At 47.1% G+C, this 25,341-nt stretch overlaps 1 protein-coding gene across 4 annotated transcripts in view; it reads right to left on the reverse strand.

Annotated features, from left to right (window-relative positions):
* The window catches only part of SYT17 (synaptotagmin 17), a 115,725-nt gene that overhangs the window by 35,606 nt on the left and 54,778 nt on the right, over positions 1 to 25,341 (reverse strand). For all 4 annotated transcript variants that reach the window (XM_027098111.1, XM_027098113.1, XM_027098112.1 and 1 more), the window contains 2 exons: positions 3,676 to 3,796; positions 1,707 to 1,862 (listed from right to left, as the gene is read on the reverse strand). In XM_027098111.1, coding sequence (XP_026953912.1) covers positions 1,707 to 1,862; positions 3,676 to 3,796 — 277 coding nt within the window. The remainder of the gene's footprint in view (positions 1 to 1,706; positions 1,863 to 3,675; positions 3,797 to 25,341) is intronic.

A 25,341-nucleotide genomic window follows, 5' to 3' on the forward strand; every position in this document is an offset into this window, starting at 1 on the left:
ACTTCTACTAACTACCCTGTGCCGGGTGGGGGGGGCAGCTTCTAAAATGGCTCCAATGATCCCTGCCTTCCAGTATCCACACCCTTGTATCCTCCCCTCCCCCTGAATGTGAGCTGGACCTAGTGAATTGTTCACACCCTTGTATCCTCCCCTCCCCTTCAATGTGAGCTGGACCTAGCGAGTTGCTCACACCCTTGTATCATCCCCTCCCCTTGAATGTGAGCTGGACCTAGCGAGTTGCTCAAACCCTTGTATCCTCCCCTCCCCTTGAATGTGAGCTGGACCTAGCGAGTTGCTCACACCCTTGTATCCTCCCCTCCCCTTGAATGTGAGCTGGACCTAGCGAGTTGCTCACACCCTTGTATCATCCCCTCCCCTTGAATGTGAGCTGGACCTAGCGAGTTGCTTTTAATGAGTGGAATATGGCAAAAGTGATAGGACGTCACTTCCAAGACTGGGTTACATAAAGACTCGAGCTTCCGTCTTGCTTACCCTCTCTTACTCCCTCACTTGCCCACTCTAATGGAAGCCATCTGCCATGTTGTGCACGGCCCTATGAAGCAGCCCATGTGGGCAAGGTCACTGGATAACACCCAGGAAGGAACTGAGGTCTCAAGCCAACATTTTGCAAGGAACGATTCCTGCCAACAACTATGTGAGAGATCTTGAAAACAGATCCCTACCCTACCTCCAGTTGAGACTTCAGATGAGACTGCAGCCCTCGCCAATACCTTAATTGCAGCCTTGCCAGAGAACCTCAGCCAGAAGCACCCAGAAAATCTATGACTGGATTCTTGACCTACAGGAACTATGAGATAATAAGTGTTGATTATTTTAAGCCACTAAAGTTTGGGGTGATAACTAATACACTCTGGAAACAGTAGATTAAATTACACGCTGGAAACAATAGATTCAGCCAGAGTGTGGCACCTGAAGCCTCTACTTAAATACCATGTCCTCTGGGAAGCCTTTCAAAATCCTCCTCTCGGAGTTAGGTGATCCTATTTTCTCATGTTTCCCTATTAGACCATAAGCCACTTGAATCATCATAGTGTCAAAGCTAACACAGCACTTACTATTATCTCAAAGACACAATTTACTTAATCTTCACGACAAACCTATGAAGCAAGTATTATTATTGCTCACGTTTTATAGATGGAAGAAACTGAGGCTCAGAGAGGCTAAGTTGGCGGTCCCCAACTTTTTTGGCACCAGGGACCGGTTTCGTGGAAGACAATTTTTCCACAGATGGAGGTTGGGGGTGGAACGGTTGTTCAGGCGATAATACGAGCGATGGGGGCGATGGTTCAGGCAGTAATGTGAGCAATGGGGAGCAGCAGATGAAGCTTCGCTTGCTCCCCCGCCGCTCACCTCCAGCTGTGCAGCCTGGTTCCTAACAGGTCGCAGACCAGTACCAGTCCGCAAACTGGGGGTTGGAAGCCCCTGGGCTAAGTAACTTGCCCAAGACTTTAGAAATTATGTGGAAGGGCCAGGAAATCTGGCTCCAAAATTTACATTTGTAACAATTATACTTTGTGGTTCTATGAATCTTTTCCAAGTCCACAAATGGTGAGTTCAAACCCAGGTAGCTGAATACCAGATGCGAAGTTCTTAAACATCACCCTCTCTAGATCACCTTCTATCCCTAGGACAATACACTGAATATGCCTCACCTGCAGTTCATCAATGTCTGGAACACTACCTACCTGTAAACACTAGGCTAGCATTTTCCAGTTCTTCTTGGGGAACTTTGAAGCTGAAGGATTCATTGTAGAAAGGATCAATTGTGCCTCTTAAGAAGGATGTCTTCTTTGTTTTCACAAGCTTGAGTCCATGTACCAGCTGGATTTTCACAAAGGGATCTGAGAATTGGATGCAGAATCATAGCGTTGGAGATCAGGAAACCCAATCCATCCATCCATCCATCCATCCATCCATCCATCCATCCATCTATCCATCCATCCATCCATCCACCTATCCATCCAACTTCCCATCCATTTGACAGCCCAACCACTGACCCATCCTTTCGTTTCTCATCAGTCCATCCATTCCAGGTTTCCACTCCTCCTTTCATTCATCCATTTTCCCATCTATCCATCTATTATATATTCTTCCTCTTTCCCATCCAGCTGCTTTTCTGGTCACCCCTTTCTCTCTTACTCTAGCCATCCAAAATTTATTGAGCTCCTCCCGTGTGTCAGGCATTGTGTTCATTTTACAGATGAAGAAACTCAGGACTCAAGACAGGAAATGATTTGCTTAAGATCAGGCTAGTGGAAGAAGAGCTAGATCCAGAGCCTGTCCTAGTTTTCTGCCCTTAGAGACCCATTAACATGTCAGTGAGCCCATAGCCCGTACAGGGAAAAACGGAATTATAACTGTCATTCTCAGATCACTTTATGGTTTACAAAGAGATTCATGTACATTATCTAACCTTGTATTTGTTTAAACAACCCAGTGAGATGAATACTGTTATTATCTCAATTTTTCAGAAGGAGAAATTGAGGCTTGTAGAGGTTATAAGTATATATACTTATATATGGGGAAGTATATATAACTTCCCCAAGCCCACATTATTTATAAGCAGTAGAACTAGGCTGTGGTTCCAGGCAGTTTGACTCCGGAGCCTTTAATCATTTTATCATACTGACTCTCCCACTGTGGTGATTCTGAAACTCTCCAGCCTTAATACCATTTCCTCTACTGGTCCCTTCAAAACCTGTTTTCATAATGTGTTTTTTGTTTTTTTTTTTTTTCCGGTACGTGGGCCTCTCACTGTTGTGGCCTCTCCCGTTGCGGAGCACAGGCTCCGGACGCGCAGGCTCAGCGGCCATGGCTCACGGGCCCAGCCGCTCCGCGGCATGTGGGATCTTCCCGGGCCGGGGCACAAACCCGTGTTCCCTGCATCGGCAGGCGGACTCTCAACCACTGCGCCACCAGGGAAGCCCTATAATGTGGTTTTTGAGAATACAAGTTGTCTTCTAAATTCAGCTGTCACTTTATAGCAAAAGTAATTTATTTTAGCTACGGCACTTAGAGAAGACGGTACTTCCCCTACTGAGCAACCATGGCTGCTTTCATGATAATATCCTTTGCTGTCATGGGAAAGCTACATACAAATGGAATGTAATCTGTTCTATTTCATTAAAAGTCACGTTTGAATTGGTGTGTTATAGGCACTTTAAATACAACAGTCTTTTCAGAGCTGGGATTTATAAAGACTTAAGCTACTCTTGAAAAGGGCTGGGAAAAGAACCTCAGGGTGTGTCCACGGCTCTCACAGATTAGAATGCATGGTCAGTGCACGCTACCGCCACCTGGAGCATGGTGTCTGCATTACATGCATAGCATCTGGGAAGGCAAGTTAACTTCTTTGGGGCTGCATGTGTACAAAGAGGATCTAGATTTCAGTAGTCATCACACCTGGTCTCGGTCAAACCCCTGCTTCAAATGGAGTAACTGGAATGGTATCACTTACCTGCCTCATCTTAAGAAACAACCGATCGTTTATTCTTCCTCTTGAACTAACATCCTAGATACGGATGCTATTACACCCTCAAAGGGTCGCGTTAATTAATAGTATCCAGGAGGCAGAAAAAGAAAATCAGGTCCCTTGTGCCAAACAAACATAGATGGCTTGTTAAAGAAATGGGGGAAGGAGAGGCCACACAGTACCTGAACCTTGGCTCACATCTGTCTGAAGAAGTTGCTTGGCTCGAATGACATCAACGTTCAGTCTCCCAGCACTCGGGAGATAATTCAGTGACAGAAGCAGCTCCCCCAGTTCTACCTCATTCTGCGGAGGAAGGATATGGTCAGGAAGGTGCATTTTCTTTTGTATTCTTTTTGTACCTGTCACGCAGGAAACTGATTCTAGCAGCTCACAAATGGACTTCTGTGGGTGGATCAGCTAACAGTAAGTGCCTCTTTCTTTGACTTCTTTTAGCCTCTGTCCCCACATATTTTCTTCCATCTATTTCAGAAAGTTTGTTCTGCTCTCAGAGCAGCCACAATATAGTAAGAACAAAAGCATCAATAATGAGAATAAATAAATGCTACATGTCGAGCTCTGTGCTAAGTACTTAACATGTAATTATTAGTTCAATCTTCATAACGAGTCTGTGAGATATGAGTGTTACATTTAATAAGAGAGGAAACTGAGGCTCAGAGGAAACAGAGGCTCAGAAACATGTCCAAGGCTACACACAGCTAGAAAGTGGTAGTGCTGGCACCCGGAGCCAGGGAGGCTGATTCCAGATTCTCTGACCATTGTGCTATTCTGCCTCCCTGCAGGGTAACAGGGAGGAAGACCACCCTGCAGGGAAACCATCCAGGTGAGAAATCTGTTCTCAACCTGCAGGCTGAGTCCACAACAGAGCCCATGCTTCTTGCCTCACCAAGGCAAGCTCAGACTGTGACATCCCTTGTTAAAGAGTACCCATTCCTCTGCTGTCAACACTACCACACTCATGGGAAATTCACATACGCACCCAGTGTATGACTCCATACTTCCAAAAGTACCTGGAAACAAGAGGCCCCCACCTCTCTATCCCTTTAAACATTTTTTTAACTGTAGAAAATTTCAACCGTACACAAATTAAACACGCCAGTTCCATGAATCTCCACATACCCATCACCCAATTGTACCAATTATCAACATTTTGCTGAAGGATGTTTCATCTTGTCTTAGTCCATACAGGCTGCTATAATAACAAAGTACCACAGACAGGGTAGCTTATAAACAACAGAAATTTATTTTTCACAGCTCTGGAGGCTGGGACATCAGGGTGCCTACATGGTCGGGTGAGGGCCCTCTTCAGGGTTGCGGACTTCTCACTGTATCCTCAGCAGAGGGCTGGGAAGCTCTCTGGAGTTTTAGTAAGGGCACTAATCCCATTCAAGGGGGGCTCCACCTTCATGACCTAATCACCCTCCCGAAGGCTCCATCTTCTAACACCATCATACTGGATGTCAGGATTCCAACATGCACATTTGTAGGTGGTGGGGAGGGGAACACAAACATTCAGATCATAGCACATCTATACCCTGACTTGTGAAAATTTTTAGCTGAATATTTTAAACCAAGTCCCAGACATGACGTCATTTTACCTATATCTCTTTCAGAGTGCATTTCTAACTGATAAGGACATTAAAACAAATATTTTTAGTATGGGAAATTTCCAATCATATTCAAAAGAAGGCAGAAGAGTATAAGGAACCTCCTCATAGCCACCATCACTCAGCTTCAACAATTATCATCACATGGCCAATCCTGATTCACCTATCCCCGCGTTCAACTCCCTGTATTATTCTGAAGTAATTCCCAAACATCACATTATTTCATCTGCAATATTTTAGCATGTATCTCTAAAAGATCAGATTGATCTATCTGCCTATCCATCTATCCATCCATTCTTCATCCACCAACCCACTCACACACCCATAATCTCTATCCCTTTTGCTGTCAGTCATTTGAGCAAATTAATGCCAAGCGGCAGCTCTAGAACAATGCTCCGTAGATACTCAATAAAGATTTATTGACTAGATGAAGAGTCAAACGAAAAGATTTCTGAACCGAGCGACTTAGTCCCCAAACAAGAAACAACCTTGTAAATTAACTCAGAGGTTGCAGACTGGCAGCCTGTAGATGCGTTTCGTTTGGTTCACATCATGTTTAAACAGATAATTCCTTGCTGATAATTATAAAATTTAAGAATCAAGATTTTTCACACTAAAAAAAGTCTGGATTTCTTGTCTTTCTTGAAAAACAGGAAGGTCTGGCAAGGCTGGGCCCACATTCCCACCTGGCAACATCTGGCCACAATGCAGTGCTCTCTAGATGGGACCTGCCTCTTCACGTCACTGGGTCCCCACCTGTCCTCCTTCACCCTTTAGGTTCCTGCTGTCCAGCTCTGGGCACATAAGCTTGCAGATTTTTCAAGAAAGAAACGGCCAACTCAGTGTCCTGAGTAATCAAAGAAGTTCAGAGCCCTTTACGCATTTGCTAGGGGTTTCATTCTTGTTCTTGAAGGCCTGGAAGATGCCGCATCTTCAGAGCATGACCCTGAAGACATATTTGTCCTCAGGCAAAGAATGCTGTGAACTATGCTGGTGCCCAGGCCATGGAGAAGCCATTCATGTCCTGTGGACTTTTTGTTCCTCCCAGGTTTATAAGTCAGAGTGATGCCTTCCCTGCTTCTAGAACAAACCAGCATCTCCTTTGATGATGTAGCTGTAAAGACAGCGATCAGGACTTGTAATTCAGTCAGCTGAGCTGCATAAACAGGGCAAAAAATGGATTCAACCAATCCAGTCATTGAGGGTAGTTTGGTTAGGGATGGGCTCAACTGAGGAACAATTTAGGATGGCAAGAAATTAGCCCACGTACACAGACCAGTGGTTCTCAACTGGGGACATCTGCCAATGTCTGGAGACATTCTGGGTTGTCACAACTCGGGTCAGGGATGCTCCTGGAACCCTTCCCTTTGTAGGATACCCAAATCTAGTGTAAGTCCTGGACCCCAAAGAATGATCCAGCCCCAAATGGCAACAGTGCTGAGGTTGAGAAACCCTGGATAGACAAGAGAAAGCGGGGTAGATGTCTCTTTTGTGATAACAAGAAAAGAGTAAATATTCTTTAACCCAATAGTTCCATTCCCAGCAACCTACCCCACAGATATCCTCAGACATGTGTGTCGGGATGTGTACACACAAGGATAATGAAGACAATATCACGGCTTCCATAGACTGCTTGTGGGCCTACCATGTGCCTGGACTGGGAATGGGATACGGTCCCTGCCTTTGTAGAACATACACTCTGGCGGTGAAGACAGACAGGAAACAGACTAAAAAAGTCATGAATGAGGTGATTTCAGATAATGTTGAGTACCAGGAAGAAAACTCCTGCAGGCTACGGGAGGTGAGGGGCCTTTCTGGGGATATGGAGACATTCTGTATCTTGATTGTGGTAGTGGTTACACAGGTGCATTTGCCCCCAAATCAATAAACTATATATTTAAAATGTATGTATTTATTGTATGTAAATTATACTTCGATAAAGTTGATTAAAAGGAAAGATCTAAAGTAAGCAAGTAGCGCAGAACATTAGCCCTTGTCAAGTCTGGGAGATGGGTACGTGGGTGTTTGTTTTATTGTTTTACGTTAGAAATATTTCATTTAAAAACACAAAATAGGGCTTCCCTGGTGGCGCAGTGGTTGAGAGTCCGCCTGCCGATGCAGGGGACACGGGTTCGTGCCCCAGTCCAGGAAGATCCCACATGCCGCGGAGCGACTGGGCCCGTGAGCCATGGCCGCTGAGCCTGTGCGTCCGGAGTCTGTGCTCCGCAGCGGGAGAGGCCACAACAGTGAGAGGCCCACGTACCACAAATAAAGAAATAAAAATAAAAACAGAAAATAAATATTAAAAAAGAAAGCAAGAAAACTCAGGCAAGAGAGTGGTGACCGATCGGGCACACGTGGGGACCCCTATGTGAGCCACGGTGGTCGGAGGGCGAGGCCTCTCTGTGAGGTGAGCTTGGAGGCGGGGGACACGCCAGGCAGAGAGAACAGCAAGTGAAAAGAGGGAGGAACCAAGCCGGTGTGTTCAAGAACACAGGGAAGGCCAGTGTGGCTGGAGGGTGAGAAGAGGTGGATTCTGGAAGCGTCCCCGGAGCCAGAGAAAGCTGCCCAGCGGCTAACCGCGTGGGAGCCTGCTCACCCCCGGCTACCAGTTCAAGAGATGGATGGAGAGAGAGGCGCCTGAGGCCAGCTCCTGAGCCCTCAGCGCCTAAGAGGCCCTCAAGCCCTCTCTAAGTGGAGAGTGCTTTCTGGAGTGGAGAGAGCTAGAGAGCTGCTCTTTCCTGCCCCTGAGGCCATTGACTGAACCCTCAACGAGGCAGCTTCCTGGTGTCATCACCTTTCTAAGAAGGCTGTTTGTTATCTAAGAGCTTCTTTTAGTCTTCCTTCCCTTAGCAGGACACAAGCTCCCTGTGCCCTCCCGGTGTTCCGCCCCCAGCACAAGCATATCAAGGTTTTCATGTTCTATTTTTCCAGGGAAGCCGTTCCATTGATCGAGCCACTCTTTCTGTCTGTCTTGGGAGTGATCAGTTTGCAAGACAGCTGTCTGGAATTTGGGGAACAGTTGGTAGAAATATAAAAGAAGGCTAATTGAGCAATATCGAAGGGCTGATTCATTTAACAAACATTTATTCAAGTTACTGGGGCCTGGGCCTGGAAAGTTATGAACATGGTTAATTACAGCAAACCTTTATGGAGAAATCACCCTAGGCCAGGCACTGACCCCGGCAAGTTAAGGCTCAATCTCATTTCTTCCTCTCAATAGCCCTAGAAATTTCCATTTTACAGACGAAGGGATTCCAGCTCAGAGAAGGCAAGTGACTCAAGAAATCATAAAGAGGACAGGATGCGAGCTCGGCCCCGGCATTAACTCTCACACCATGCTGCTGCCAACTAAAGCATAATCCCAGCCATCAACAAGTCAGTCTGTTGGGGAAGACTAAGGAAGGTATAAAAAAATAAAAATTCCAGGGGCCTCATGCTCACTAGGATGGTTATTAAAAAAACAAACAGAAAATAACAAGTGTCGGCACAGATGTGGAGAAACTGGAATCCTGCACATTGCTGGTGGGCATGTAAAATGGTACAGCTGCTCTGCTGTAAACTCTAAACCGTTTGGCCATTCCATGAAAGGCTAAACATACAGATACCATATGATCCAGCAATTTCACTCCTAGGTATATACTCAAGAGAACAGAAATATGTGCACATGAATTTCACAGCTGCACTACTCACAGTAGCCAAAAGGTGGAAACAGCCCACATGTCCATCAGTGGATGAATGGGTGAACAAAATGTGGTCTATCCACACAATGGAATATTATTCAGTCATAAAAAGGAATGAAGTACTGATACATGCTACAATGTTGTGTAGAGGAACCTTAAAAACATGATGCTGGGTGAAAGCCAGACACAAAACCACATCTTGTGTAATTCCATTCATGAGATACGCAGAATCGGTAAATCCACAGAGACAAAAAGCAGATTAGTGGTTGCCAGGATCTGGGAGGAGGGGGAAATGGGGAGTGACTGCTTAGTGGGTTCAGAGTCTCCTTTGGAGTGATAGAAATGTCCTGGAAGTAGAGAGAGGTGATGGTCACACAACGTTGAGAATGTAGTAAATGCCACTGAATTGTACACTTTCAAATGGTTAAATTGATGTTATGTGAATTTCACTTCAATTAAAAAAATGTTATAGGTCCTAACTGTTAATGAGCCATATGAACCAGACCTAGTGCAAGACGGAAGCACAACCCACTCCTGGGAGGGGCATGATTAGGGAAGGCTTCGCTCAGGATGCATTTGAGTTAATCCCTAACAGGTAGACAGGATGTGTTAACTAAGCTGATCACGGTAGTCACTTCAAAATGTACACATCTATATACGTCATCACATTGTACCCCTTAAACTTACACAATGTTCTGTATCAATTAGATCTCGATAAAGCTAGAAAAAAGAAAGGTAAGTAGGATTTTGTCCAGCAACTATTGCGGGGAGGCACACTCCACACAGATGGAACAGAATGAGGGAACCCTTCACTGCAGCCCTGGCACCTTTTGCCGCTCTGATCCTGAAGGTTCTTGATTTCAAAACCTAAAGTCCCGCGTAACTTGCTACTAATAATAAAGTAGCCAAAGAGGGTTAATAATTTGGATTTCTAAAATAAATTAGTGAGGATTCTCCTTACACATAAAGTCTCTAGACATTGCCAAAGGTCCCCTCAGCGCAAAAGCGCCCAGTTGAGAACCACTTGTCTACCAGGATCTAAATAATCTGACCCCTGCTTACGTCTCAGACCTCATCCAGCTGCCACCTCTGCCTTCCATCCCTTGAAAACAGAAGACCGCTCCTACCCCAAGGCTTGCTGTTCCCTTAGCCTGGGAATCTCAGCTCAAATGTCACCTCTTCTAGGCTTTCCATGACCACCCAGTGGACAAGAGCCCCCAGCCTCCATCACTTTCTATCACATCACCTTGTTTTCTTTCTTTCATGGCACTCGTCCTCGTCGGATGTTTTCCTGTTCTCCATAAAGGCAAAGACAGTGTCCGTCTCTCCACCACTATATTCCGAGCACGTGGAAGAACTACAATCCAGGGGCCGCGAGAACAAGCTATGCGGCCCCAACGTGGAGGCTTCCTGCACCACATCCTGGTCCGAGAGGGGTCATCGGCACAGTGTCTGTCGCCTGTCCTACCCAACCTCCAGAGAATTGAAGCTGAGGTGGGAGAAGGACTTGGGTGACTGGTGACACTTCTACCTTTTCCCGTTTCAAGACAACGTCACAAATAGGCCTCGTTTCCTTTTTAAGAGCCTGATAAGCTTCATTTGGTTGAATCACGTGGGGTGGGCTTGGGAGAACTGAAATAGACCGCCCGTAAGTTACTCAGATGAATCCAGAACCGCCCTGCCAGCCCCCCTGCAGCTGGCTTGTGCAAATGCTCCTCCACTCTCCACCCAGAGAGAACTTCGGTCTCTCTGCAGCCTCTGAACACAGCTAAGTTCTAATCAATAAAAAGGAAATCAAAGAAAACCATTTGGGACAAAAGACACGTTCTGGGGAAAATAACTGCCCAGCTCTCCTCCTGACATACTTCCTTTGAAGTGTTTCTAATGGCACCCTGGCTCCTGCTCCCCTAGCAGAGGGGGTTTCGGATGTGTGCACGTACTTTGAACGATGCCAAACATAGCTGCTGTGCGCCCACTGTCTTTGTCCCCGTGGGTCAGCAGAAACCTTTTGTCTCTTAATTTACTGCACAAACAACATTAAAATAGGAACGGATTTTTTAAAAAAGCGAAATCCAACCACAATCACAGCACGTTACACATTTCATCAAATGCTTTCTTTTCTCCACTGCCCCGCTTTCAGACTCTTTTCCAGTCCTCGTCAATAATCAAAACAATATTTGCATAGCTGCATTGACAGCACAGGTGAATTCCGAAATACCACCCCCGACCATTTTAAAACTTAAATAAACAGACACACACATTTTCCAAGTTATTACCCAGACATCACAAGTATCATTCGTAATGTCTACTTAGAATATTCCATTAGGCTGAAATACTGCAATTTATTTTAACCATTTTCCTATTGCTAGGTACTCAGGTTATTTTTAATGGTCTAAAATAGGGCACTCTGGCACTTTTCTTCTTTTAGATTACATCCCTCTAATAAAACCCAGGGGTGAGATCACTGGGTCAAAGAATATATTAAAACATATCAAAAATATCCAGATATTTTTCTGTCATTCAGTAATGAACTGCCAGACTGTTTGTTAAAAGGGCTGAACTAGGGCTTCCCTGGTGGCGCAGTGGTTGGGAGTCCGCCTGCCGATGCAGGGGACACGGGTTCGTGCCCCGGTCTGGGACGATCCCACGTGCCGCGGAGCGGCTGGGCCCGTGAGCCATGGCCGCTGAGCCTGCGCGTCCGGAGCCTGTGCTCCGCAGCGGGAGAGGCCACAACAGTGAGAAGCCCGCGTACCGCAAAAAAAAAAAAAAAAAAAAAAAAAAAAAAGGGCTGAACTAACCTCACAGCCATCAGGAGAGGGAGAGGACAGGAGTATCACCATAACATCACCAGCATTGGGTATTAACATTTTGACAAATGGGTGTGGGATCAGTGTGGTTGCATTTCTTTGATTGAATATCTAGCCATATATCAATTTAATTACATTTCCTTTTTTACGTGGAAACACTGAGTTTCTGTGTGAGTTCAATGCCCCTCCTCGACATATGCCCATGCTGTGGTCAACAATACACACTTCGCACTGGACTGTATGTGTCTGTTACTGTCAGGCTTTCTAATTATTCCTGTCCACTGGATATCTTACTGTGGATTTAGTTTATATTTCCCTGACTGCTAAAAGGACTGAGTATCAGCTATTCATTTTTTTCTCTTCTATGAAAACCCTGTTCATTTCTTTTGGCCTTTTCTTTTAAAAAAAAAGAAAACTAGGTGTCTCTCTTTTATTTATTTATTTAGTTAGTTATTTAGTTAGTTATTTGGTTGCACCGGGTCTCTCAGTTGCGGCAGGTGGGGTCCTTAGTTGTGGCATGCAAACTCTCAGTTGTGGCATGCATGTGAAATCTAGTTCCCTGAGCAGGGATCGAATCTGGGCCCCCTGCATTGGAAGCGTGGTGTCTTAACCACTGGGCCACCAGGGAAGTCCCTTTTGGCCCATTTTTCTATTGGGCATCTACTGATTTATAAGAAGCCCTTTAAATATTATGGCTATGAAATTACTCACCAGTTATATGTTATGGGTTAAACTGTGCCCTTCCCCAAATTCGTACGTTTAAGTCCCATTCCTGAGTGCCTGAGAATGTGACATTATTTGAAAATAGGGTTGTTGCAGATGTAATTAGTTAAGATGAGGTCATAGTGGAGTAGGGCAGGGCTTTAATCCAATTAGAGGGAGAAATTTGGACACTGACATGCACACAAGGAGAACGCCATGTGAAGACTGGAGTCAGGCTGCCACAAGCCAAGGAACTACCAGAAGCCAGGAGAGAGGCCTGGAATAGACCCTTCCTAGAACCTTCAGAGGAAGCATGGCCCTGTCAACATCTGGATGTCCAGAACTGTGCAACAGTAAATTGCTGTTGTTTAAGCCAGGTTGTGGAATTTTGTTACAACAGCCCTAACAAACTAATACATGTGTATAGTTTTCCCAGTCTGTGGCTTGTTTTTACATTTTTTTTTACCATGTTTTCTGATGAGCAGAAGTTTATAGTTTTTTTTTTGCGGTACGCGGGCCTCTCACTGTTGTGGCCTCTCCCGTTGCGGAGCACAGGCTCCGGACGCGCAAGCTCAGCGGCCATGGCTCACGGGCCTAGCCGCTCCACGGCATGTGGGATCTTCCCGGACAGGGGCACGAACCCGTGTCCCCTGCATTGGCAGGCGGACTCTCAACCACTGCGCCACCAGGGAAGCCCTGAAGTTTATAATTTTAAAGTGGTAGAATGCATTTATCTTTTTCCTCTATGGTTCATACTTTATGACTTTTTCAGAAATGCTTTGCTATTCTTAGGTCACAAAGATATTCTCCTTTTTTCCTTTCTAAAACTTAAAGTTTGGCTTTTCAAAAAGTCCTTGGACCACCTGGACTTGATTTTGGTGTATGATGTGAGGTAAGGCTCTGTTTTCATTTCTGAGGTAGTGACCCTCTTTTCTCCTATCTTTCTGCCCATGAGGCTGTCAAGGGTCGTGATTTTATGTTACCTCCGTCCATCTCCCCAGGTATAGAACAGACCCTGGGTGAATGTTGGCCAAGAGAAACGTTTGTTTATATCCTCTGTATGAAGCTAAACCTTCCAGGGAAGATGGGAGAGAGGCTCAATCTTCTCATGTCTGAGAGTTTATGTCTAGTGCTCACTGGCTGTCCAAATTAGATCAACCTACTTCAGATCCACTCAAGCATCTTGAAAGAGTGAGATACTGACTCTATTCTAAATTGGGCCCCCAGTGAGCATCTTGTAGCAAAGACAGCTGTTCTAGCAGAGATGCTGCCATAATATGCAACACTATCAACCCAAACCTGAATGGCAGACATGAAGCCCTGCCTCCAGCTACCCAGTGTCCATAATGAAGGGCCAACAGTGGACAGTTAGGGAGAAGCAGCAGCAGCAGCAGCTTCCAGGATGGGCCAGGGCACTTGCAGGCAAGTGGCTGGGAGAAGCTCTGCCAGCCAAGGGAGGGCTTTCGAGTCAGCGGGGTCCAGCCCCAGACCTTTCTTTCGTCTGCTCATCCCACTTCTGCACAGAAAGCCCCCCTCTGCTTCTCTGTGTCTTAGTCACCTAATTAGACCACCCCCTACCCAACCATCCAGTCCACAGATATTTATAGAGTGTCTACCACATGTCAGGCACAGGGCTAGCATACAGTAGGTGCTCAATAATTATCTGTTGACTGGGCAGTCATGCTAGACACAAAGGACACAGCAGTAAGCAAGACGGTCAAGGTCACTGTAATGCAGTTCCTGAGAGTAAACATTATTTAATGAATTACTATGCAGAACTAATTAATAATGAGATGATTTAATTAGCACTGTGGTGTGTGCTATGAAGAATAACAGGGTGCTGTGGCAACCGACTTTCCTAAGACTCCCCTGCAGAAGTAGGGACAGGAGTTAGAGGGCCAAGGAGTTAGAAGGCCAAGGAGTTAGAGGGCCAAGGAGCAGGTCCACTGAACAGCGGAAAAGGCCTATATGGACAAGTAAAGGGGGAAGGGCTGGGGTAGGGCAAGGTGCAGAGCTGAGGCTGGGGGAAAAAGCAGGTCAGCTCATGCCTTGCAGCCAGGTAAGGAGTTTGGACTTATCCTGAGGAATAGGGAGCCACAGAAGGTTTTAGACGGAATCACCTAATTCAACTTGCATTTTTAAAAGATCTCTCTAGCTGCATGTCCTCCCTCTTCCGATGGAAGCTGTTTCTGCTTCTGACTCCCTCTTCCACTCATGTTGTAATTATTCAACTTCTCTGCACCTCTTGTAACAATCTCTTTTATGAGGCTATTTTACTTTTCATGTACTATCATTTCTCCGGGGCAGGGCTGCACCTTCTATGTTCGCCCTCACCTCTCTTTCCTACCCCAGTATTTGGAGGTAGGGTGGTTGGTATGCGTTGAATTGTGTCCCTCAAAAAGATCATGGAACCAAACCTCCCTCAAGGCCTCCAGAAGGAACCCGACCCTGCCGACACCTTGATTTTGGACTTCCAGCCTCCAGAACTGGGAGAGAACACTTTCCTGTCGTTTTAAGCCACCCGATCTGTTGTCACTTGTTACAGCAGCCATAGGAAACTGATACAGTGGTGGTATAAGTAGGACTGAGTCACAGCCCTACAACCCAATGCCAGCTCCACCACGTACTCACTGTGTGGCCTTGGACATGCTGCTGAACCCCTCTGAGCCTCTTTTCCTCTCCTCCTGGGGAAAATGGGGGGCATAATAAGACACCCCACGAAGTTGTAGTGGAGACCAGCTCTTCTTGCAGTTCTGTCACCATGCACGACAGGGTTCTCACCTACCTTCCCTCTCCCTCTAGCTTCTGTTTCCTGGTCTTCATAGTTCCTAATCCTTCTCCCCTGCCCTTAAATGCAGTTTTCCCCAGAATTCAACTCATGGTCACCTTTTCTTCTTACATTATACAGTGTTTCTCCGTAAATGCTGTTGATGCCTAGGGTTTCAACTATCATATTTTCTGTGTATCCCAAACATGCTGATTTCTTTCGAGTTCTAGTCCTGCCTAAGCCTTATATGTTTTCTTTCCTCCTTCTCCTTTCCTTTCTTCCTTACTTGCTTCTCTTCCATAAATATTTTTATTGAACATCTATTATGTACCAGGCACTGGAGGACCAGCAGTGAACAAGACAGAAAAAAATCCCCATCCCCTTGACCTTCACATTGTAGTGGAAGGAAGAGATAATAAAGAAATCAGTTTGCAAAGTCTGCTAGTGGTAAGTACTGTGGAGAAAAATAAAGCTGCCTAAGGGGATAGAAAGTGATGGGGCTGCTCTTAAAGAGGGAAGTCAAGGAAGGCCTCTCTGAGATGGTGACATTGAGGGCAGACCTAAATGAAGAAAGGAGGGAGCCATGCAGGTATCTGGAGGGAGAGCATTCCAGGCAGAGATAGCAAGTGCAAAGGCCCTGAGGCAGGACCATGCTTGGTGTGTTTGAGAAACCCAACAAAGTTGGTATGGCTGGAGCAGAGTGAGGGAGGCCACCAACAGGGAAAAACAGGTTGGAGGGAGAAGGGATTGGATCTTGTTTAGATTTTATCTTGAATGAGATGGGAAACCACCGGAAAGTTGAAAGCAGGAGGAAGACCTGAGCCGATATTCATTTTACTAGATTCCCTGGCTGCCGTGTTGAGAATATATTGAGGTAGGCAAACGGATGAAGCAGGGAGACCCATAGGAGAGTTTACGATAATCCAGGTGAGAGGTGAAGGTGGCCTGGACCAGACCGTCGGAGTGGAGGAAACTGGAAGTGGTTGGTAGGGCTGGCATGGTTTGCTGATGGTTGAAGGATAAGACTCCTAGGTTTAGAGGTAAATGCTGATACCACTGATGGATATGGACAACATGTGTGGAGGAGCAATCTGGGGAGAAATCAGCAGTTCAGTCTTGAATGTATTACGAGTGAGGTGTCGGCCATCCATCCAGGCAGGGGACAGGCCTAGGCTTACAAAGTTCCATGTTTCCATAGCTTCCCTCATCAAAAGCATCCCTGGGGGATTTACGGGGCCTCCCCAAACCTCCTTGATCAGATTCTTCATAGGAGGGGCCTGGGAATTCGTATTTTAAACAAGTGCCCCAGAAAAACTGATAACACAGGTGTTTCCAGTGCTGGGATCAGACACAATCACTTAGGGAGTTTAACTTCAGTCCACAGGAAATCTCCACATGGATGTTTCACGGTCATCCTCAACCCCAGCATCCCAAAATGAAGTATTCATCACCACCCCCACTCATCCCCCACCTGTTCCTCACTGTCTAGCTCCCCCCGCCAGCAAGCCCCTCAAACTGAACAAGATCCTGGAGGCCTCCTTCACCCTCGTCCCTTGTGTCACTTCCAACAACTAAACACCCTCGACTCCGAGCCCACCCCCGCCCTCAGTCACAGCAGGACACCTCGCCCACTAGTTACAGGCCACCCGCCTCTGCTCTCACACTTCTCTCAACGGGTGCTTCTCAAGCAGGCTGTGTGCCCCCAGGGGACATTTCGCAGTGCCTGCAGACAGTTTTGGTTGTCACAACGTGGGTAGGAGGTGCTACTGGCATCTCGTGGGTAGAGACCAGAGATGCTGTTAATAATACTCAGTTCCGCCTAAAAGAGGATAATCTGGCCCAAGATCAGTAGTGTTGAGAGTGAGCTCTAAACTATCTGGTCTAAACACCCCAGAGGATTAGCCTAAAATGCAACCCTGGCCAGGTTTCTCTGCTACTTATCATCTTTCAGTGGCTCCTGCCCCCATGCCCCGCTCAGGATAAACGCCATCTATGAGGTTCTTCACTCCCCAGCTTCAGTTTCCCTCCATCTCATGCTGTGAAATTCCTTGTAGGGTCCGACTATGTGCCGGGCAAACAGAACATCCCAGACCACCCAAGCTCCCTCCATGCTCCCACCCCACCCCCAAGTGGGGACAGGGGCCCCTCCCACAGGCCTCAGACTTTCAGAGGAAATGCTACCAACAGGTCATTCATTCCACAAACAGAAGCTCTGCTCTGAGCCAGGCGCTGGCACAGCACTGGGCATAGAGCAGTGAACATGTCCCCCCAGGAACCTCAGCCCAGGGAGGTACCAGCGCAGAGCACAACTTAGGACACTGGGTTCTAACTGTCTAGACTGAGAGTCTGCACTAGAGCTGGTACATGGGAAACCCTGCAAACAAGTTCGCTAAATAAATGAACAACCGCAGTAGAAAATATTGACTGAATACTTCTGTACCACACGTGGGGTGGAGCACGTGGCATGTGTTATCTCATGCAGTTCTCAAAAGAACCCGTTGATAATGATAATGATGCCGATGATGATGATGATGGTGATTATGTTGATGTTGATGATGATGATGGTGATGATGGTGATTATGTTGATGATGATGATGTTGATGATGATGATGGTGATGATGTTGATGTTGATGATGATGATAACCAACACGACTGAGAACACACCACGTGCCAGGCCCTGAGTTCTGAGCCCTTTCCTTTACGTTCCCATTTAATCTTTACTACAACCCTCTGGGAGAGGGACTATTATTATCCTCATTGCACATATGAGCAAACTGAGACACTGGGAGGTTAAGACTTGCGCCTGACCTTACATAGTGAGCACGGAGCAGAGCCAGGGTGTGATACAACGAGAAATACATATTTGGTCGTTGTCCCCAGTTCCTGGCATACATGTCCTAAAACTCTTGGGATCTCTGAAGTGATGAGTATCTTCTGGATGCTAACAAGATAACTGATTTAGGCTGGGGGGTCCCAAAATAGCTTCAAGATGGAGGCTGGTCACCAGAAAGACCAAGGCAAGATTAGAGGGTTGGAACTCTCAGCCGCAACCCCCATTGTCTGGGAAGGGGAAAGGGTTTATAACAGGGTTTAGAGAACTTCTGAGTTGGTGAACACACTGAGGTACTGGGAACGTGGTACCCCTGGAGAGGGCATGGACGCTCTCCCCCCTCAACCCACCCAATACCTTGCCTTAAGCGTCTCTTCCATTTGGCCATTCTGAGTTGTATTCTTTATAAAAAACTGATAATAGTAGGGGCCTTCCTGAGTTTTGTGAGCCATTTTAGCAAATTATGGAACCTGAGGAAGAGGTCGTGAGCACCCCTGATTTACAGCTGGGTGGGTCAGAAGTATGGCTGACAACCTGAGACTCGTACTGGGCATCTGAAGCGGGAGCAGTCTTATGGGACTGAGCCCTTAACCTGTGGGGTCTGAGCTAACTCCAAGCAGTTAGTATCAGAATCAAACAGACTTGCAGGACTCCCAGTTGGTGTCTAGAGAAATGGAGAATTTGCTGGTGTGGAGAAAAAACCCCACACATTTGGTGTCAGAAGTGTTATGAGTAAAAGCAGTTTACGGCGTATGAACCCAAGGAGGCTGGCTCCAGATTGCGCCTTCTTGACAACTATGCTCTCGGGCTTTTATCCCCATTTCCCCCACTGAAAACTAAGTTTCAGAAGAGTCAAGTAACTTTCCCAAGGTCACATAGCAAGTGGTTCCTATGACAACACTAGTGCCCTAAGTGCTCAGTAAATGTTTATTGAATAGATGAAGGCATACTTACACTTGGTCAAGTCTGGATTAGAACTCAGGTCTGTCAGATGTAAGTCTAATACATCTATTGATGGAAGGAAGGAAGGAAGGGAGGGAGGGAGGGAGGAAGGGAGGGAGGGAGGGAGGGAGGGAGGAAGGAAAGAAAGAAAGAAAAAGAAAGAAAGAAAGAAAGAAAGAAAGAAAGAAAAGAAAGAAAAGAAAGAAAAGAAAGAAAGGAAGGAAGGAAGGAAGGAAGGAAGGAAGGAAGGAAGGAAGGAAGGAAGGAAGGAGGAAGGAAGGAGGAGGGAAGGAAGGAAGGAAGGGCATTTCCTTTCTTACACCTGCCGCCCTTAAAAGCCCTCACTTATGAAAATCCACACTTTCTCTCAGCCTTAGGCTTTGGAGGGGCCCTATAGGGTGCACCTGTTATTTCTGCCTATTTAGCATCCCTCCCACTTATCAGAACCTCTTTGGCTGTGGTTTGGGTGGGGCTCACCCTGGGCATTTGACACCCCCCCCCCCGACTAGAGTAACTCCTCCTCTCGCTGGCCAGGTGACGGGCTCAGAGATGGCCATGTGACCAAACCACCCAGTCAGAGTCCTCCCCCATGGGGGATGTGGGAGATCCAATTCTAAGATGGTCCCCAAGACTGGTGCACACCCTCCCACACACAGATGACCCTCCCTGAACAATCAATCCCCTCCCCTTGAGTGGGTGGGACCTGGGTAGAGGATCCGACATCACTCTCATGATTAGGTTACATTGATGAAAACGTAAAGGGAGTCTGCAGATGTAATTAAGTCCCTCATCAGTTACTCTGAGTTCACCAAAAGGGAGATTATCCCGGGTGGGTCTGACCTCATCAGGCGAGCCATTTAAAAGGGGATTTCAAAGTCAGAGATAAGGAGCACCAGCACAGACTTACTAGAGAATGGACTTGAGGCTATGGGGAGGGGGAAGTGTAAATGGTGACAAAGCGATAAAGAGGCATGGACATATATACACTACCAAACATAAGGTAGATAGCTAGTGGGAAGCAGCCGCATAGCACAGGGAGATCAGCTCGGTGCTTTGTGACCGCCTGGAGGGGTGGGATAGGGAGGGTGGGAGGGAGGGAGACGCAAGCGGGAAGAGATATGGGAACATATGTATACATATAACTGATTCATTTTGTTGTGAAGCTGAAACTAACATACCATTGTAAAGCAATTATACTCCAATAAAGATGTTAAAAAAAAAAAAAAAAAAAAGTCAGAGATAAGGAGCACCAGCAGACACTCTCCAGTTCAGGTTCAAGCTGACCCTGAAGAAATTGTCATCTGCAGAGAAAGCCACAAGGCAGGAACTGCAGGAGGCCTCTAGGAGCTGAGGGCTCAGTCTACAACCACACAAAACCGAATTCTGCCAATAACCAGGGAGTCCAAACGAGGACGCCAAGCCTCAGATGAGATCAAAGTCCCAGCCAACACCTTGATTTTAACTTGGTGGGGCTCTGAGCACCCAGCTCAGCCGTACCTGGAAAGTGTGAGATAAGGAAGGGGTGTTGTTTTAAGCTGCTAAATTTGTGATTGTTACGGAGCAATAGGAAGTGTATACAGGGTGCCAGGCTGTGAGCTGGCTGGCGGCTGTCTAATGACAGAGTCTATCTGAGGGATGGAGAAAGAGAGAAAGGTGGCCCTGAGAACAAGGCTCGAGCCTCTGGAGCCAGCTGTGCCTGAAGCCCGGGAAACTCCAGGGGTTCTTAGTTCCCTGAGCCAGCATCTCTCCTCCCATCTCCTATAAAGGAAGCCTGAGTTGGGGTTGTGTCCCTGGTGGCCCGAAGGGTCCCGACACACTTCACAAATGTCACAGGAGGCAAGTCCCAGCCCCCATTCCCACCAGAAGATGAGGGGCGGCCGGCCTCTCCGTGCTGCAGATAAGCAGTCTCTGTTAGCACCCTGCTGCCACACAGAAACCAACTTCTTCTATCACACAAGCTTGAAGCGCAGGTAGTGTAGTCACCTGGACCATCCAGGGGTGGCCGGGGCCTCAGTAGGGCCTGGTGCTAAAGGCGACCTCTGCCATGGGCCTTGAGAACGTGTGAGGGGCCATCGAGAGAGCCCTGGATGGTGGGGGGTTGCAGCTGTTCCCCAGAGGGTTCCCCCACTAGGATGCACAGCCTTTCTTCCAGATGCGTCTGCAAGCTGATCTGACCTTCAGCCTCCGTGCACCGACCTGCCTGCCTAGTTTAATTCCTGTGCCAGTTCAAAGGGGCAGCTGAGCCAAGGAAGCTGGCAGAGTCACCAACGTGGGCAGAAACACTTCAGGAACTGAGTCGGCATCTCATCTCTCCCTCTCTCCTTGCCCCCAGCACTGGATTACACACACCCTGAGGCCAAAGCCAACTGAAGTAACTGTCCAGATCAAACAGGGCCACGCCTTCCGGGGGTGACTGACAGCACCTGCCCAAGACCCCCAGCCCAAGGTGCGGGCCCACTGGATTCCCTGTGTCCTGGAAATTTGAAACTGGAATGGAGACAGAGAAAGAAAGCAACCCCACGCCCTTGGATCCAAGTCAATCCCTCTTCTCGCTCTAGTGCTGCGCTGTCAGAACAGACACCACCAGCCTCCCGTGGCCACTGAGCTCCTGAACGATGGCTACTCCAACCTGAGCTGTGCCGTAAGCATGAAATAGACAATGGAGGCCACGATCTAGTGTGGAAAGAAGATGTAAAATCTCACACTAAAAAAAAAAATGTTCACACTAATAATTTCTGCTGATCACACATGGACATAACATTTTAGTTAGATTAGACTAAATAAACTAGTACAGAATAAATTTCATCTGGTTCCTTTTAGTTTTTTTAAATGTGGCCACTAGGCCATTTCAGATGACGTAAGTGGCTCACGTTATACTTCTGCTCCAAAGGACCCCAGAGCTGCCTGGGAGCCTTCAGGGCTCAATTCTTCCTTTGCTTTTATGAACTACTCCACTACCCTTTCTATACTGCCCTCTTTTTCTCCCAGAGAGCCTGGTATGAAGCCTGGCTCTGCCATTTACTGTGTGACCTTGGGCAGGTTCGCTAACTCCCTGACGTCCGTTTTCTCATCTGTACAATAGGGACAGTAAGAGCACCTGTCATACATAATTGATGAGAGAATTAAATGGATTAATATATGGGAAGGGCTTAGAGCCCAGCATTTAGTAAGTGGATCTATTATTTTATTTATCATTTCCCTTAAGGTGGCCACAGTCAGACCTGCTGCTGCTTGAAATGAACAGACCGTTCTCCTTTGGTCCCACTAATTTTCACCTTGTATCATAGTTACTGATGGCCCCGACTTGTTTCTCAGAGGCACTTCCAGGTAATGAGGAAGGACTGAGCTCCGGAGTCACCTAAGTTCAAATCCCGGCTCCAATATTTATTCCTTGAACACCGAGGCAAGTCACTCATCGACTTGAACCTCAGTTTACTCCCGTGTAAAATGATCACGGTACCTCACAGGCTCGTATGATTCAACGGGATCATGTATGGAAAACGCTTCGTGCAGTGTTAGGAAACAGGGAGCACTGACAAATGCTTACTATTGTTACACAGTCGTTCCTTGGTATCTGCAAGGGACTGGTTCCAGGACCCCCTCAGATACCAGAATCCACGGATGCTCAAGTCCCTTATACAAAAGGGTGCAGCACAGTTGGTCTTCTGTTCCGCATCCGCGGATTCAACCAACTGGATCTGGATTCAGAACTCCTGTATATGCAGGGCCGACTGCATTACGATGAGAATCTTAAAGGAAGGGATCAGGTCTCACTCATGTTGGTAGCCCCAGAACCTGCCCTCTGCGTGTGCTCAAGCAATCGGGACAGCCCGTGGAAATTTTCAACCTCTCCCTCTTTGAAGAGAGCCCCAGCATCCTCTCTGGGGTGCACCGCCAGATGCCTGGACCACCCAGCCTGCCAGCCACTCAGAGTGACAGCCTCATCTTCTCAACCCCAGCTGGAGTGGATGAATGGCTCAGCTGGCAAATGTTGCTTTAAGCTCCTTGGTCAAACTGAGTTGCGGTCCCTCGGCTGGGAAGATTTTAGCGCAATCATCATGGTAACGATTGACAGTGACATTTACTCAGTGCTTACCAGCAGTAAGCACACGTCAGCTGAGGCCCTGCCACGTGCCGGGCCTGTGTGAACAGAACAGGCGTTATCACATCCCACCCTAACCACAGAACCTCAACGAGACAGGGTGGTGGCCAAGAGCAGATGCTGGGATTTGAACGGAGCCTCCTTCCTTCACTGACTGCGTGGCCTTGGGCAAGTTACTCAGATTTTCTGTCTCACTTTCTTTAACTGTAAAATGGGGAGAATGACAGTCCCTGGTGGTTTTCTGACTTACACGGAAAGCCCCAGAAGAGTACCGGGTCATTATGGGAAGCACTCAGGAAGAGTCAGCAATTTCCATTATTACCAGTGACCTTGAGTAACTGCCCAAGGTCACACCGCTGGAAGTGGCTGGACTGACTCTGGCCTGAAGATTTGGGGACTGCTGGGTCGTGCTCTTGACCATGACATGGCATGACTGTATACACGTGTCAGGCTCTGCTCTGCGGGGGAGGGGGCAGAAGGTGGAGGCTCTGATTACAAATGCTACAGCACCTGTCAATTTCATACACAGTGGCTGATTTTCAATCTGCCAGTGTGAAGTCAGTGGGTTTGTGAAATTCCTGAAAATAACAATTGACTCTACAGGCCAGTTCAAGCTGGTTCCAGCACACCACATGATTCCCATTTTATAGACAAAGAAAACTGAGGCTTAGAAATGATAAAGTTAACTTTCCTGGACCCACATCTGTAGAAGGTGGCAAAGCTGGGACTTGAACCCAGGTCTGTATGACCCTAGGGCCTGTGCTCTTAGCCACTATAGATCCCTTCCCTTGTGGGGTAAAGCAGTATGTGCCAGGAGTAAGACCTCCTGCCTGCTGATCAGGTGACCTAACTCTAGTCTCCTTTCTGTCACTGAAAGCTGTGTGACCTTGGATAAGTCACTCAACATCTCTGTGCTGCAGTTTTCTCATCTATAAAATAGGATTGGTTCAAATCATCTCTGGTTCCCCTTCCAGTTCACATTATAAACTAGGAATCAAAAGCTCACTTTAAGGCCTGAAATGTAAACTACACTTGTATTTTAGGAGGAAGAAACAAGAAGGACCACATAGAAAGAACCTTCTAGTTAATGCTGCCTTGTAAGGTTCTGGTCTGCGCCCAGCCCTGGCTGCATAGTGGTGCCAACACTGCTGTTCACCAAACCTGGGCAGGAAACCCTTTTAACTAACACACGCAGAGGACAGGTGTCTGCCGAGAGGGTCAAGGCTGACAACAGCTCAGGACAAGTTAAAGACGGCTTCTCATTAAAAAACTGACATATGCCTCGTCAAGGGCCTTGACTACTTAGGCATCAGGTGGTCAGTGATCACCAAATACAGTATGCAGTCAGGAGAGGCTGGGGCGTGTACGGCCCCAGGCAGATTCCAGGTACTAGGCCCAATCAGCACATGCCTCTGGGTACCTCAAATCATCACCATTTTTGCTATTAAAAAATGTCCTCAATTCCTTCTAACTTCATTTGCCTGGGGCACGGTTAAGACCAAAGTTGCACATATTGAAACACGAATCGGATTCTAAGGCCAGTTCCTCATGGCTCAATCTCAATTGCTCCCCAACCTCTCCTCCCTCTTTTTTTCCCTCCTCCTTCCTCAGTTCCCTCCCCAACCTCCTGGTACCTGAGCTCCTGGTCACCACTATTCAGTGTATATTATACGCCAGGTGCTTTGCGTGCCAGACCTTGGGTTATCAAGAGGCAATGTAGTGCAGTAGAGTGGCTAAGTGCACAACCCTGGAGCTGGACTAGCTTGGGTTCAAATCCCAATTTTGTGGCCTTAGGCATGTTACTTAATGCATGCCTCAGTTTCCCCATCCATAAAATGGGATGCTGAGAGTAGTGAATACAATAGAAGCCTTAGCACCATGCCTGGCACATGGTGAGTGCTATGTAAGTCAGACGTTGCTATTGTTATCTTCACGATGTTCCCCCAACTCTCCACGCAGTAAGCATTATTATTCCTAATTTAAAGGTGAGGAGTTGAACCCAAGTTCATTCAGCAGTAAGTGGTGAAGCCAGGACCTTCACCAGGTCAGTCTAACTCAAAAGCTAACACTCTTTATACAATGATATTTATTTAATTCAAAAAACACCTATCAAGTTCCTTCTAAGTGCCAAAGGTACAGAGAATAAATAACAAAAGCTGACGTTATGGAGGGTCTGGGAAGCCTTTAGCTGTGCACGGACAGAACGTGGAGGGGGACTTTTCCTGTTAGGCCAGAACTGGCTGCCTGGGCCCAAAGCTGGGGACTAGGGAGAGGCAGCAAGGGGTTGGCAAAAACCGGGCCCAACACCTCCCTCTGGGATTTTTAAGAGGCAGAGACCTGGTGCTGCAGTTTTCAAAACCATCCTCCTTTCCCACCTCTATAAGCAGAGG

The sequence above is a fragment of the Aethalodelphis obliquidens genome, unplaced genomic scaffold (genome assembly GCF_003676395.1).
Source record: "Aethalodelphis obliquidens isolate GAN/ISIS:26980383/991018 unplaced genomic scaffold, ASM367639v1 scaffold120, whole genome shotgun sequence".
Classification (NCBI taxonomy): Eukaryota; Metazoa; Chordata; class Mammalia; order Artiodactyla; family Delphinidae; genus Aethalodelphis; species Aethalodelphis obliquidens.